The 15,180-nt window shown below is 50.0% G+C and overlaps 1 protein-coding gene across 1 annotated transcript in view; it reads left to right on the plus strand.

Moving 5' to 3' along the window:
• The first annotated feature begins 4,894 nt into the window (after nucleotides 1-4,894).
• Nucleotides 4,895-15,180, plus strand: part of WTIP (WT1 interacting protein) — a 72,346-nt gene continuing 62,060 nt past the window's right edge. Inside the window, exon 1 of the mRNA XM_010213510.2 lies at nucleotides 4,895-6,179. Coding sequence (XP_010211812.2) covers nucleotides 4,895-6,179 — 1,285 coding nt within the window. The remainder of the gene's footprint in view (nucleotides 6,180-15,180) is intronic.

Genomic DNA, 15,180 nt, shown 5'->3' on the forward strand with positions numbered 1-15,180 from the left:
GTTGCTGTTTATAAATAACATCATTATGTTTGCCTTTCTCATCAGCATGCTACTTAATTAACATATGAGAGAAAAGTGAGACATTTTCACTATATTTTTCCTAAAGAAAAGATACGGATGGGATTGCTCTGCCAGTTCTTTCCAGCAGCATTCCAAGTTGAACACGTTTGTGATCTCAGAGCTACTGCTGCTGTCCAGGTAAACGTGGGCCCTGTGGGGAGCTTGGCCCGGCTGGGCTGTGCTCGCACCTGCTGGCAGCCGGTGCATCAGCCAAGCGAGCAGGGCAGGTAGCTGAGGGAGCAGGGAAAGAGGGTGCTAAGAGGCCTAGCAAAAAGCTTGGAAGTGCTAGGAGCTGTGGATAGTATAAAGGGAAGACTCAAGATAGACCTGGGAGAGAACTTAAGATGTTGTAGAGAAGGAGTTTTGCACACAGAAGGGAGGTGACAAGCCTGCTGAGGGAGTGGTGGAGGGAACCACTGCACATAGCAGCTGAGGGCTCGGCGGGCTATGGGCCCTGTAGCCATGGGGGAGCTCCAAGGGACAACCTTTAGCTCTGGAGAATATCTGGTTTTAAATATTCAAGTCTCTGAAATAAACTAAATTTATTTCCTGAAGAGGGCTAAGTGGGTGCACTGTTAAGTGAACTGGCTAACTTATGCAAATGTAGTAGCTAATATTAAGTTCATAGATCACTTGAATAAGCACTGATTATGTCCTGTGATTGCCAGGAAGACTAAGACCATGTGCTAAGTCTGGGCTAATAGGTTGCTTTGTTCAAAAGTGCTATTTGAAATATCTAAGGGTAGCAAAGATTGAAACCATAGAAGTAAGATCCAATGGTGCACTAGTCCTAAAAGCTTGGATGAACATTGTCAGTCTAACATAATGTGTTTACAAAGCGGCTGTTGTAACGGGAATTTTACGGGGTCTCTCCCTGGCTATATTCATGCAGCATGATAAATGGCTGCATTTGCAGTGAGCTATGAAGGGAATAAGAAGAATGTAAAAAATGTTAAATAGTGTTTTATTGCAGATTTAGCGTGAGAAATGATCTACAAGCTTACAGAACACTTAGTCAAAATATTTTAAATAGTTTTGCCTACTAGTCAAAAGGTAGCCATTCAAATACAATGTGTTCTTTCTACCAGAAGATGGTGCCCTAAAACACATTCAACTTTTAAGGTGTATCTGAAAATGAATATGATATCTGAAAATTGATATTTTTAAAAATATGTTAGAGCAAGGTGAAAGTCCCCAAAATTAAGTAGTGAAGTCTGGGATGCTTGAACTCTCATTTAGAGCCCAAAGTAATAGGATATAAGCAACACAACTTTTTTTTTTTTTTAATGTATTTGTTCAAAACAGACAAAGGAAAATGAATAACCATTAGAAGAAACATTAACAAGAAAGTAATCAAATTAAAAATATGAAAACTGAGGCTGTAAAATCCTAAATAATCTGAACTTTGAGGTATAATTTAATTGTTTTCTCAATGCTGGAGAGGAAAAGGAGGGAAGTTGGAAAAAAATCAGTTTCTAATGTGATAAGCAAATTGTAAAGTAGCTTCATGATGTTCCAGTCATAACATTGATAACAAATCTGCTGTGTATTGTGACAGTAAAAATAGGTATAATATAACATGCAGTATAAGAAGTCAGAGGGATTTTTGTCATTGCTTTCTATGGGAGCAAAGTTGCACCAGTGAATTATTTATTTTCAGATTCTCTGCTTTGTTGTTAATGAACTATTTGCAGCCCAGGGAGACACAATCCCCAGGCAGCCTGTCAATTCTCTGTACAAGTTGGCTCAGTCAGAGTTTCCTTGAAGGCTCTGGCAATTAGAAGAAATAGGAGTCCACTGACTGTGAGGCCCAGCCGGCTGATATTCACAGATCAATAACTCCACCTGGCTTTTTTGCTCCCTTTAAGTCTTAGACAAAGGAGTTTATTTAACAGAAGCAGCTGCCTTTCCTTAATATCTGATTTACTGATATAACTTCAAATCAGGCACAAGGATTAACACACCAAATTACGAAATGAAATTCAGCTTTTATAATACTGTCAGGTGGCTCTATGACAGCTATTGAAGAGGGGTTTCCTTTGTCTAAGAGGGAGTTTTTACAATACACATGCTTTGCTGCTGGTTGTTAAAATGAAGCAAATATATTTTAAATACTGTTGAAAGGAAAATATGTGGTATTGTCAAACTGTAATTGCTACTTTTATGTATATGTATATGCACATGGATATATCAGGAAGGAGAATGATGAGGGTACTTAAAGCAGCAACAGCAGTTTTAACTCTAAACTTCATGTTTGCACGGCCTGGTACATATGGTCCTTTATGAAAAATGCAGCGGTGCGCAAGTGTGTTAAGTACCACTGCAAACGTATTTATATTACCCACGTGGGCTACATCTGTGGCTATAGTGTGGATAAATGCTATGTTCATTATGTGCATGACAAAGCACGATTTACTGGTGAAGAGCTGGTTTGTAGTGTTGCTCCGATGGAGGGCTTAGACAGGAACACTGTGCAGGAACACACAGGCCCTGGGCTGCAGCGGGTTTGTCTGTGCCTTGCTTTGAGGATTTACTTACTGAGCATAAGCTTTCAACAGTAACAGTAAGGGATTCTTAATCATTTGATCCACATTGCTTACTAAAAGGGGCTGTTTCTTCAGATTCCCCAGATACTCTCGGTCCCCGGCATGTTTTTTTTTCCATGAGTTCATCCTAAAGAAAGCAGATTCTTTAACCACTTCTGTACCAAAAGGCTTAACATACAGACTTGCTACCTAGGCCTGAGCAGCAGCTCGCGAGCGTGCTTGGCAGGCCGTGCACCTGCACGGGGCGCCGCATGGGGCTCGGGGCGACTTCTGCAGCTCCCTGGCAGTAACCGGTGCTTGGTGCCATAACGCGGCACGTGTCGGCATTGCACAGCTGGCAGCAAAGCTCACGTCTTTGCTGAGGGTTTTACCAGAAAGTCCAAGGTTTGAGAGGGATGGGGAGTTGAACTGCCCCTTTGATCTGGGTCAGCCTTGCGGCATGTTTGCCAGGACACCTTTGCTGAGGACGCCTAGGGCCTGCATCGTGCTGGTCATTCGCAGTGAGCACGATGACACACAGCAGCAAGAGGCACTTCCAAGACTTGCAAGCTCGAGACGGAACCTAACCCATGGAGTGCTAATGTCCACACGTGCAAAGCAACTTAGGAGACCAGCAAAACTTGCAAGGAGAGCATTAGAGATGTAAAAACAGAGCAGAGCTTGACTTCAGAAGTGGCTGCATTTGCAAGCGCAGCTCCTTAGCAAAACACCTCACGTGGGTGAGGTGCCCCTGTGCTCACAGGTGTTCTTTGCGGGTCTTGTGGGTGCATTTAGATGTTTTTGGGGGCGGTTCTTAGCCTGCTCTCCTACCCCGCACACAGAAACAAAATAGATTGCCAATTGATTGCCCTCCAAAGCTGGGGACATTTTTAAGGACAGAGTTACTTTTAATGTTTAATTAGGTACGATAAAATGTTCTTGGCAGCGTGGCCCGCACTTCTCCCCTCGCGGGCTGCTGCGCTGCCCCGCTCAGGTAGCGGCAGCCAAGGCTACGTCAGCGCTGTGGTGGCAGCGCGGGCTGCGCGGAGCCGCGGCAGAGCTGGGACAGCCGTGGTGGCTGCAGTGTCACAGGAAAGGTCTCCCCTCAGTGACCGCCTCGGAGGTGTTTTCTGACATTATATACGCATCGGAAGGGCGAGCAGCACTGCACTTGCCTCAGGATTGCCCGATGGAGCCTTGGGGGGGCTGCACAAACAGCAGCCACTTCTCCTAACTCCCCTCAGCTCCGGGGCGCCTCTGGGCACGTTTGCTGTTTTCTAACGACCCCACCGCTGCGGTGGAGCGTGGCCGGGTCCCCGCAGCCCCTGGCCGGCAGGTGCCGGAGCCCGCTCTCCTCAGCGCCGCGCGGGCGGTTGAGCGGCAGCCGCTCAGGTGAGGCGACGGTTTAACGGTCGCGGGCGGGGCGTCCCGCGCCCTCCCCCCCCCCCCCGCGGAAAGTTCCAGCAGGGCGGGGGGGTCTGGCCGGGGTCCCGCAGCGGCTGCGCCCCCCGCTCGCCTCCCCGTCACGGCTGCCCAGAGGGAAGCCCCGCGGCCGCCGCCGCCCCGCGGATGCTCGCGCTGTCCCTGGGCCCCGCCGCCCAGCGCGGGGCCCGGCGAGCGCTGCGCGCGAGAGGCTGGTCCCCGCCGGAGGCGGCCCGGCCCCGGGAGGCGGGGGCGCGGCGGCGGGGGGCGGCCCGCTGGCGAGCAGCGCCTCGGCCGCCCGCTCCCGGCCTGACTCGGTGAGAATCATTGTTTGGCTCCGGCATTAGCTACATTCCAGCGGGACGCAGCGCCCCGTCTCCTTCCTCGCATTCCTGCCCCACACAAAGGAGTCCCCGCCGCGCCGCCCGCCCGGCCGCCGGGCCCGCCGCGCCGCCCGCCCGGCCGCCGGGCCCGCCCCGCCGCCGCCCGCCGCCTTCGCCCCCCGCCCGCGGGCGCCGGCCCGGCCGCGGCCCCGGCCCCTGCTCCGGCCCCGGCCCCAGCACGGGGCGGCCGGCCAGGGGCGGCGGGGGCAGGGAGCCGCCGAGCGCAAATTCCTCCGCGCAGCGCGCCATTGACTGGACCCAGCAACTTATTTAAGGCTGGAAAGTGACACGGGGGCTCCTCGTCTGCGCCCGCCTCGCCGCCGCGATGCCGCCGAGGTGACCGCGCGCTGCGCCGCCGGGGCCGCGAGAGAGCGAGCGAGGGACGGAGCCGTCCCGCCGAGGCCGCGCAAGGGGGCGCGGGGAGCGCTGTTTCTTTTTTTTCTTTTTTTTTTTTTTTGCCTTTTTTTTTTTTCCTCGCTTTACTTTTTGCTGGGGCGGCCGAGCATGGAGCAGTACGAGGAGGACGTGGCCCTACGCGCTGGGCGGCTCTTGGAGGACCTGTCCCTGTACGAGGCGTGCGCCGAGAGCGCGTTCGGCCGCGCCGCCCGCCGCGAGCCGCTGCCCGCCGAGCCCGAGGAGCCGCCGCGGGGCCGCAGGAGCAACGGCGCCGCGCCGCCCGCCGACGGCAGAGCGTACGCGGGGCCGCCGTGCTGCGACGAGGGGCTCTGCACGCGCTCCGAGGTGGCGCTGCCTTGCTACAGCGGCTTCGCCGACAAGGGCAAGCGCTACTCGGCCGAGGGCTACCGCTGCGGAGGCGCCTACGAGCCCGGCTACGTGGCCAAGGGCGGCGGGCGGGCGCCCGACGGCAAGTACGGCGCGGCCAGCCCGCGGGGCAGCCTGGCGGCCGCCGCGCCCGCCGCCGAGCACGGCAAGTTCCCCAGCCCGCGCTGCAGCCTGGGCGCCGCCGCGCCGCCCTACGACAAGTTCGGCAGCCCCCGCGCCAGCCTCGCCGTGCCCGGCCAGGACAAGTTCGGCAGCCCCCGCGGCAGCCTGGCGCAGTACGACGGCGCCGCGCTGAGCCCCCGCTCCAGCTACGCCAGCACGGCCAGCGACACAAGCAAGCACTCCAGTCCGCGCGCCAGCCTCACCAGCTACGACGGCGGCAGCAAGCCCAGCAGCAACCGCACGAGCGGCATCAGCATGGGCTACGACCAGCGGCACGCCAGCCCGCGCTCCAGCACGGCCAGCCAGTACTCGGGCACCGCCAGCCCGCGCTCCAGCTACTCGGACTGCAGGTACGGCCCGCCGGGCAGCGCCGAGCCGGACGGGGCGGGCGCCGCCGGGCTGCGCCTGGCCAGCCCGCGCTCCAGCGTGTGCGGCGCCGCCGTGGCCAGCCCGCGCTCCAGCATCTCCAGTCAGAGCTCGCGCAGCTCGCGGGGCTCCATGAGCGCCTACCCCGAGCTGCAGCTGCCCTCGCCCCGTGCCTCCCTGCTCGCGCCCGGCCTGCAGGACGACGGCGCCGCGCCGGAGCCGGCCGACGTCTACCACGGCATCCGCGGGCAGTCCCCGCCGCGGCCACAGCAGCACCCGGCCGCGCCGGGCCCTGACGCGGCTCCCCCCTACTCGTACAGCCCGACCAAAGGCTCCGCTTCGGCTCCAAAATTCAAGCTTCCCTGCCAGGTGACGCCGTGCCGGGAGAGCGGCCCCAGCCAGGCGGAGCGGCGGCTGGAAGCGCTGACGCTGGAGCTGGAGAAGGAGCTGGAGATGCACATGAAGAAGGAATATTTCGGTGAGTGGCGCTTGCGGGGCACACAGGCCCGGATGCTGAGCCGCTGCAGGAGGCTCTGGCTGTCAGTGGGGCAGCCACACTGCTGCAGGCTCTGCTCCTCACAACCGCTATCAGAGGTGTTTGCGCCAAGAGTCTTCCTTGGCATCTCTTTCTTCTGCCTGGTGCTTGCAGTTCGCTGTGATTTGTAGTGGTTCCCCTTCCAGGTGCAATAGGAAACTCGTCTGCAGCAAAACAGAGCCCGTTTGGGCTGGTAGAGGTCAGATAGTGCTTGCAAACTTCAGCCTGTCAGAGCCTCTGCAATAAGCTCTGGTATTTTCAAGGCTGTGGTGTTTTCTATGGTGTTTTCAGGCTAGCTCTAGTATTTTAATTTCTGTAGACAAGCTGGACTGGTAAAGCAATGTTCAGTGCCTAGTTCAGTGAAATCTTTGTCCTCGCTCAGAGCACTCGTGGGAGCCTGTGACATTGTTTCTGGCCTGTGGGGCCTTGCAGGGCTTCTCTTAGTTATCACATGAGTCTGGCAGAGCTTGGATTTCCCTCTGAAAAGGGAGAGGAGTTTGGGAGAGAGGACACCTCTGCCTGGCCCTGGTGAAGCTGAGTCAGCCTGTTGTTGGGGGAGTCTCCTTAACTTCCCTCTTGCTTCTTTGTAGAACAGTGAACACATTTTGTAGTTGCACCATTTAGATTAAGCTCTTTTGCCTTTTTTTCTTTTTCTTCCCCCTAATGGATAGATAAGGACAAGATGCCTGTTTTGGGAAGAATCCCTAAGCATGCAAACACTGTCCTATTCCTCATAGGTACTGGGACCTTCAGGGTACCTCTGTAGATAGCTAGGGCAGCAGTATTGTGGTGGCCTTCAGAATTGGCTTGTCTGCTTGAGCTAGGGAGGTGGGTTCTGGGAGCTCTGTGTGCAGCTCTTCATAGGAGGAGAGTAAGAATGGAAGGACAAGGAGATCCAGGGATGTGTCAGTCCCCTGCTCATCCCTGCTGTGACTCAGTGGTACAAAATGTGGCCTTGGGATGGGGAGTCAGTTATGGCTCCCAGCCTGTGTATGCTGAGAGGAGAGGCACCTCTCTGATGGACTGTGATCTTTGGCTGAGACAGGTATCTCAGAGAATGGAGATGCATGTGAACTTAATTTATTAAAGGATTTCATACCATTTTCAGTTCAGTATTAATGCGTCCTCCACGGAAGGGAAGTGTTGCAAGGCCCATTTCTGAACATCATCTGAGGCAGTTGAGCAAGTACTCTCTAGTACCAGGTAAACTTGTGTTGTTAACTGCATAGCATTGTGTCCAAAGGCAGCTGAATCCAGTGCCTGCTTAATGCCTGACTCTTATCTATCTTCTGGTTAATGTGGGGCTGAAGAATAAAGCTAATTGTCACCAGCTGTGTCTTCTGCAATGCCTAGCACCTGGCGAGAGGCTGTACGGAGCTGCAGGAACATAATCAGCTGTGGATAATAACAGATAACCCCCGAGTGTCTGCAGAAGCTGTTTGGGGGTGTTAATTAACATGTACCAAAAATGTGTGCCTCCTAAATGCCGGGGTGGGGGCACAGTGAAAGTTGGAGAATCAAGATACATTTAGAGCAAGAAGGGAGAATTATAGCTGCCTTACACCACTGGGAAGGGTGCACTAAGGGGGCCCGGGTGTGACTGGGGGCTCCAGGAGGAGCCTTACAAAGGTGTGTTGTGCATGGCAGTCCCCCCACCCCACTTTTATTATTTTTTAAGAATTTGCCTGTTGTGTTACTACCTGCAGGTATGTTCTCTGGTAACATGTTGCAACATGCCTTAAGCCTGGGCAGATGTGGTGTGTGTCAGATGAGCAGCAGTAAGTGCTTAGAGAGCCTGCGGAGCTGCCCTGGAGCTATTTGTTACTGTAGTGGCACAAAGAAGTGCTTCTGTGACTTCCCTGTAGCACTCCCAACCTAGAAGGCTGGAGTGCTCTAGAAGACAGGAATGATTTCTGTGAATTGCTGCTGTTTTAATGAGTCTTGATGAGCTTGATTCTGATTCAAGGCAGCTGCTGAGCAGAAGGATGAGCTTTGGCTACATAAGTGTGGCACGGTTTGGCCCAGTTTGACTGCATCTGAAGGGTTAAAGACAAGGAGAATGAGAAGAGAAGGGAGAGAAGTTTGCTTATGAATGAGACTAAAGCAGATTGACTGACTTTTCTGAGAGGGTCTTAGTACAGCCTTTGTAAAGGGAAGCCAGTAGAAATGTACTGGTTCATATCTCAGCCATGTGGCCCAGTCCCAGCCAAACTGGTGTTGTTCATATCTCAGTGTCACTGCTTGCCTGTTTGTTGCCTCCTTGGACACTTACCTGGCATGCTTAGAAGGCAGTTGAACAGTGTTGGGTTGGAGCTCAGATGCCTGCAATTCCCTTGGAAAACAAAAACACCGAGCCTAAGAGTCTAACAAAGTAGCATGAGCAGAGCAGATGTTTAATACTCCTTAATTAGATGAGATGAATTGTCTAGTGAGTAAATGCTCATATTGTGACACTGCTAATTTTACCATGCCCACTCCCAGCCCCAAACAATCCTGGCTTTGTCTGCTCGGAGGGAGGGCTGCTCTACATGGGGCTGTTCCATTATGCTGTCCACAGGCCACTCTATTTTGTCATATGTCCAAATGCAACTTTGAAAAATTGAACAGCGAATTATTTTGAATTTGAGGTCAAATGACTAATCAGTCCTCTTTGGAAGAGGAATAATTCTACTTTGCTTTCATTTTGTTTGTGGGTCTGTGTGTCTGGGTGTTCCCCCAACCACAGTAGTGCTGGCAGTCCCTGGCTGCTTTCCCATACTTTGCTATTCCACTTCAGAAGAAATCTCTAATCTGTGAAGAAAAAAGAAGAAAAAAGCCCATGGTGTTGCTGCTGCAGTTCTTGCCTTTCCGCTTTGCTTATGTGGGCTCCCTGAGGAAGTGTCCACAGCCCTCTTGGTGGGGGCGAGGGGTTGGGATTTCCTCATGCCACTTCCACTTGGAGAAGTCACCAAAATGTAGATGACCAGGGCATTAGAGCAAAGGAGAGGGGAGAAGAGGCACTCTGGATATGGCTTCTGCACTAAGTGAAGGCCCTGCTAAAAGTGCTCGCAGAGAAGAGGCAAGAGCTGGCTTTCTTGCAGTGCTTGCCAGGCAGTGGGAAGCGGGGACTGCCTCTAGGAGGGTGGACAGCCTTCCAGAAGGCACCTAGGAGCCCCGCAGGCACCCAGGGCCTCGTGGTAGATGGGATAGGTGCAGCAGTCAGGTCCTTGAAGGGGTCTCTGGGGGAGCCAGGGAGTGACAGATGCTGAGAAGAAATTAAGTATTAAAATATAATTTCATTCACTTTCATGTGTGTTCTCAGCTGTGCCTCTGTATGTGGTGGGCTAAGCTGTCCAAGCTGAGTTTCATGGATGTTTTCAATTGAATGTACATCCTAAGGTGTTAACAAGTTATTTGTGGGTGTTGGAGACTCACCGGCTCAGGCTCTACTCAAATTCTGTGTGCTCTGTGGAGCTCTTCAGTCTCATGTCCAGGCAAAAACGGATTTTTGGCATGCCCATTCAAATCCAAGCAGTGCTTTTGAGTCAGCCTGTAAACCTATTGCTCGTCATTTTACTGACCAGGGAAATGTCATACTGATGTGGTGGTTGTGTTAGTCCAAGACCTGCGTCCTGTGGCTCCCCAGCAGCACTGTCAAAATTGAGGGCGAATTGAGAGGGAGACTTAGACAGCAGTTACCTGCCTCTGTGCAGCCCCATGTGTCTTTGCAGCTGCCCATGCTGTGCTGCAGCTCTCATCCAAAGCCCTCATCCTCTTCTGCTTCCAGACAGGGTGCAGGGATACAGCACGAGAAGTGATTGAACTGTCTCACCATTTTGGCTTAGAGAGGAAATAAAAAAGACGTTGCGAAACTGGGGAGGTGGAAGAGAGGAAATTGTTTTAGTTTATGCAAACTCTTAAGAGAGGAAAGTGGTATTTGCATTTTTTCAGACATTAGTATGTTTGATGACATTAATACTGTGCAGCATTCCTTTAGTAAGAGTGTTTTTTTTTTTCCTCAGATTTGTTGGGCATCTAGAGCGTCGTCTTACCTCTTCCTGCTTGCTACTTTGTCCTTAGTATCTCGCTTTTTATCTCTGTGTAGAATATGGAAAGTGCTTAATAGTGAGAAATAGCTGATCCTGACACAACGAGCTGTCACCTTCCTTTGTCTTCCGAACGTACTTCCATGTGGGGCTCTGCCATTCTGAGGAAGATGGCTCCTTTCTCAATACCCAGTGAGAGGTCCCAGTAAGCAAAGCAGGGGGTCATTTGATGTCTCAGGATGAGATACAAAGTCCAAATTCTGTTAATTGTAGTAAACTGTCTAGTAAACAAGATTTCTCACTCAAGCGAGTAGCCTTGCATTTCTAGATATCCTGGATCTTTGCAGAAGGCCACCCAGTCATACTAGCAAACATTTTTGGAATGGAACCACCAGGAAACACTGCTGATACCGTCCTGTTGAAAAGCCCTTGGCCCGGTGTGTAGGTGAAGGGAGGAAGTAGATACCTAGACCCATCCAAACCCTTTGTGCACTTTATGTACATAGTCATCGATGCAAATGTGTGTCTTTGTATTGAGAAATTTTGCTGGCATGACAAGCTTGACTTTTGAGCCCTGGAATGTGCTTGCAAGTTCAGCGTTGTATGTTCACGTCTGTCTTGTGAGATCTCGCTCTTGAAGGCGATAGGCAGAGGGCAGGTCGCAGGATGTGGGTGCATGCGTGAGTGCACAGTGCTATCTGCATGATTGTAGAGCGCAGCCCAAGAGTGAGCAGAGGGCTAAAATAGTGGTGAAAAGTATGGTGCATGAGAAAGCTTGGACCTTGAGGATAATGCCGTGGGAGGAAGGAGTAGGAAGGTGTGGGGCGAGAGAGGCAGTGATGCTGATCCAAAAGTGCTACAAGTCAGCAGAGCACTGCTGCTGTTGGAAGAGAAATCTTACTGCTATCACATGGAAACGTGGGCGTAGCCCTAGATGGTTTCTTGAAATCCCTGCTAGCCGTAGGTACATTCCTGACTCTAGATGAAGCTGGAAGGAGCCAGACCATGCGGTAGGGGGAGGAGAGAGATGCAGGATGTAATAACTGTATTATTTTCAGTGTATATGCTAGTTGTGTAACATGCATTCAAATAACATGTATTAAATATAAAGTTGAGTGACTATCATTGTCTCAAAAACCCTTATTATGAGCAGACACAAACACTTTCCTCTTTTCAGCTGCAGGAAACTTGACTGTGAACAGAGTGATTATTTGATGGCTTAGCGCCTTTTTGTGTGTGTGTGTGTCTACTCCCATCCTCCCTTTCTCTAAAGTAGTACACGTTGTACATATTTACCTTTTCTTTCAGTCTGTGTTGTGATAAAATTCTGGATGTAAAGCATGATTATGATTCCAAAACAGAAAAACAACAACAGTTGTTGCTAACATAAGATTTTTGATGGAGATTTGGATGTACTATAGAGCTGGCATGAGTGTATGCACTGTCATAATATAACAGGTTTTATTTTAATCCTTAGCCTTTTCTGTCACAGTATGGTTTGGTACCTGTGTGTGTCCCTCTCTGAGTGTTGCAGCATTCCCCCTGCCCTTTATTTATTTATTATTTTTGCCATGGACTGATGCAGCCCATGTGTCAAGGGGGAGGGGAGGAACAAACCACACAGTTCCTCAGATCGGAAATAAAAGAGGTTGTTTACATTCAAAATGTATGTGGATAAGGAATTTACTTTTGCCTCTTTCAAAGAGTCTGTATCCTTGTGAAAAGGCTGTTGGTTTGTGAGTGCTGAGTGCAGCCCATGCCTTAGTTTGCTTTGGTTTGGAGTGTGCTGTGCAACTGGTAATTCCAAAGCCACAGGGCTTCTGTATAAAACACTAAGCAATTCATTGGATCTGCTCATTTTTTAGGATACAGTCACAAGTTCCAAGCCAGACTTGCATTGCATTCCTAAAGTAAGAGCTAGTCTAATTCCCAGCAGTAATATGAGGTTTTTATCCACCCCCTGCCCCGCCCCCCCCCAAAGCCACCCTAGCCAGGTACACCGTCTGGAGGGGTCCAGGAAACATCTGAAGCAATATTCAAAGTGAAAAGCTGTTTATCTGAGTTTAGCTTCTATTAGCAGCTGTTTGTTTAGCTTGTGTGCTTGACCCTCCACCAAGATTTATATGTGTGAATATCCCGTTTTGATGTTAAATCACACGCTCAAAATTCATAAGCAAAGGAGTGAATCATTTAATGGATTTGGTGATGCTCTGTTTGGAGGAGTAGAAGAAAGACTGGGTTTTGAAGGTTCAGACAAACATCAAAGTAGCTCTAGTTACGATGTGATCAAAGTTAACAGTTTTTAGTGGAAAGTTTCTTTCAAATGTAAAAGTTACCTAATTTGAGGGAATAGTCCTAGTGCCTTACATTCGGAATTTCTGTTCTGCTCTTGTGTTCCTTCTGCTGGTTTTGTGGCAGAAGCAGAGATACCAAGGATTTCAGCCTAGATGAGGTATCTATGATTAATAAAGTAGGAGATAAATGTCTCTGTTACAGCCATGTGGATATTGAATGTTTATAAAGCCTTCAAAGCAAGAGATTTTACCAAATACTAAAGTAATAATAATAAAAAAAAGCTTGACTGGAAAATGATTTTCAGATGTTTAAAAACGTTGTTCGGCAATGGAAGGGAAATAGCAATAAATGAAAGAAAAATCTAGCTTTGCATGAGTAAACAAAAAGCGCAGGTTTTGGCCCCCTACATACATGCCATGTGCGATGCCAGGCCATGGCAGGCAAGCGCGTGACAGCCCTGGGGCGCGTGTGCAGAGCGGCTCTCCAGCCCTGCGCGGGGCTTTCGCTGCTGGGCGCGGGGGCCGGGCTGGCGCTCCCCCCAGGGACAAGGCTCCCGGGCTCTGTCCTCCTGGGTCCCCTCACAGGAGGAGCCTGGGGGGTTGCTGGCGGAGGCCATGCAAAGTTGCTCTTAGAGCCTTTCAAAGTTCGTGTTCTGTCACAGCGCATAGCAGGGGGCAGCTCTGCTGTTGGAATTAGTTGTGTCCAAAAGTGTTGCCTAATTTGAGGCTGAAGAAACCGAGTGTCCCTTAGTGCGATGGAGTATGTGATTTATGCCAAACCTGGACAAAGTGCCTCTTTCCTGACAGCATTGGGAGTATATGATGTAAAGCAAGACTGAAGCAACCAAAGAAAAACAGGAATGTGCATGTTTGGTGTCTGCAAGCTTTATTACTAGCTTAGAAATGTTCTTGCTGTTTAATCATTTCGGAGCACTGCATTCAACTGCTTGTGGTGTTCAAGTTCTGACAGGAAATAGGTATCTGCAGCCTGTGTGATGTGGCATCCCTTGGAGATGCTCCAAGGGTGTGATCTGCTCCTGCTGAAGCTGGTAGCAGGATTCCTGTTAACTGAGCTGGGAGCAGAACCACTCTTCAACTCTTAACCAAATTAGGAGATGTGCTAATTGTTGACCAATAAATGTCAGTGTTTGGCTGAATTTTCATACGAATTTTTCACCATGTCTGTATGGATGGTATTTCTTGAGGTGGGATTTTTTCCTACACTGCTGCAGAGAAAACCCATACCACCAGAAAAATATATTTCTATTAACCTTACTATATCACTTTACCTATCAGTGTAGCCTTGTTTTAGATGCACTGTGAGACAGAGGAGCGCAAGAAAATGGCTAAGCAAGGCTTATTGCTTCCAGCTGGAGTATTTCACATTGTCTGAAAGTTCATTCCTTGTTTTTGGAAAAGTTTTCCTAAATCTTTACTGTCACATTTATGTATTCCAGCAAGCTTTTAAGAAAAGGCCTCTGACTCATTAAGGAAAAAGAAAAAGCTAAAAGCTCAATACATCAGAGCACAAACATTCATGTAGTGCTCAGCTGAGAACTACTGTTCATAAAACATGTAGGGACTTACCCAAACAGACTTGGATGGTGGTAAGGATTTACTGCTAGGGACACCTACTTCCAAACTTGAGATCTTGGAAAAAAAAAAAAAAAACTCTCTGCAGGTTTTGGGTGCCTAAAACTTGTAGGTGCTTGGGTGTAAACCTTTGTGTTGCCTACGCTGAAGTGAAAATTGTGCATGTGTGTACAAGCGCAGCTCATCCATTTTGCCGCACATGGCTTAGCTGAAAGCTTTGACCATTTTTATGTTTCTGGAAAAAAGAGGGCCGTGATGACAGCTACTAGCTGATTTGGAAGAAGAGATCTTGTTTGGTTGATTTAGTGCTTGTGGAAGAAGAGGCTTCCCCTGTGTGATAGGAGATGTTCTGAGCACCTGTGTCCTGCAGAATATGAGGTGTGCCTAAGTTACCAAGCTGAAATCCACCTTACAAGCCTTGGAGGACTCTGCTGTTAAGCACCTAAAATGATTCATATCCAGCAGTGACAGAGCTGCTTGGGGTCCTCCAAAGAAGCTATTGCTCTATACAGGTTGAGGAAGAGGTAAGTGACTTGGTTTCCACAGCCAGGGAGAGACAGCTCTGTGCTTGAGCTCGGCTTGTTGTGCTGGCAGGCCTGGTGCTGCTGAGACCATTGGCCCTGCTGGCTGGTGCTGCTGCCGCTCCCTGTGTGTGACTGGGGCAGTTGTGCTCCAGGTATCCCCTATGATTAGGTTTGGGGAGCATAGCTCCTTAGCAAAGATATTGTGGAAAATCCTCCAGGGCCAAAATGTCTATAAATCAAAGTAACCTGGATAGTTTATCCAGAGTCCTGTCTCTATAAGAAAAGTTAAGTGGAAGTCTAAAGGGCTGCTGGTGCTGACTTTGTATGGAAAAGGGTAGTGATGAGAAGTCAAATGATTTTGAGCAGGGATATGATCTGGTTGGAATAATAACACAAATATACTTAAGACTAGTTGGGTGAGAGAATAAATTCTAATGTCTCTAACTGCAAGCAGCAGCACTGAAATGAATTTAGCTTGTTGTGAGGATTCGTTCATGTATTTGTGAAT

The sequence above is a fragment of the Tinamus guttatus genome, unplaced genomic scaffold, assembly GCF_059628265.1.
Source record: "Tinamus guttatus ecotype Peru unplaced genomic scaffold, ASM5962826v1 Tinamus_guttatus_pri_ptg000674l, whole genome shotgun sequence".
Classification (NCBI taxonomy): domain Eukaryota; kingdom Metazoa; phylum Chordata; class Aves; order Tinamiformes; family Tinamidae; genus Tinamus; species Tinamus guttatus.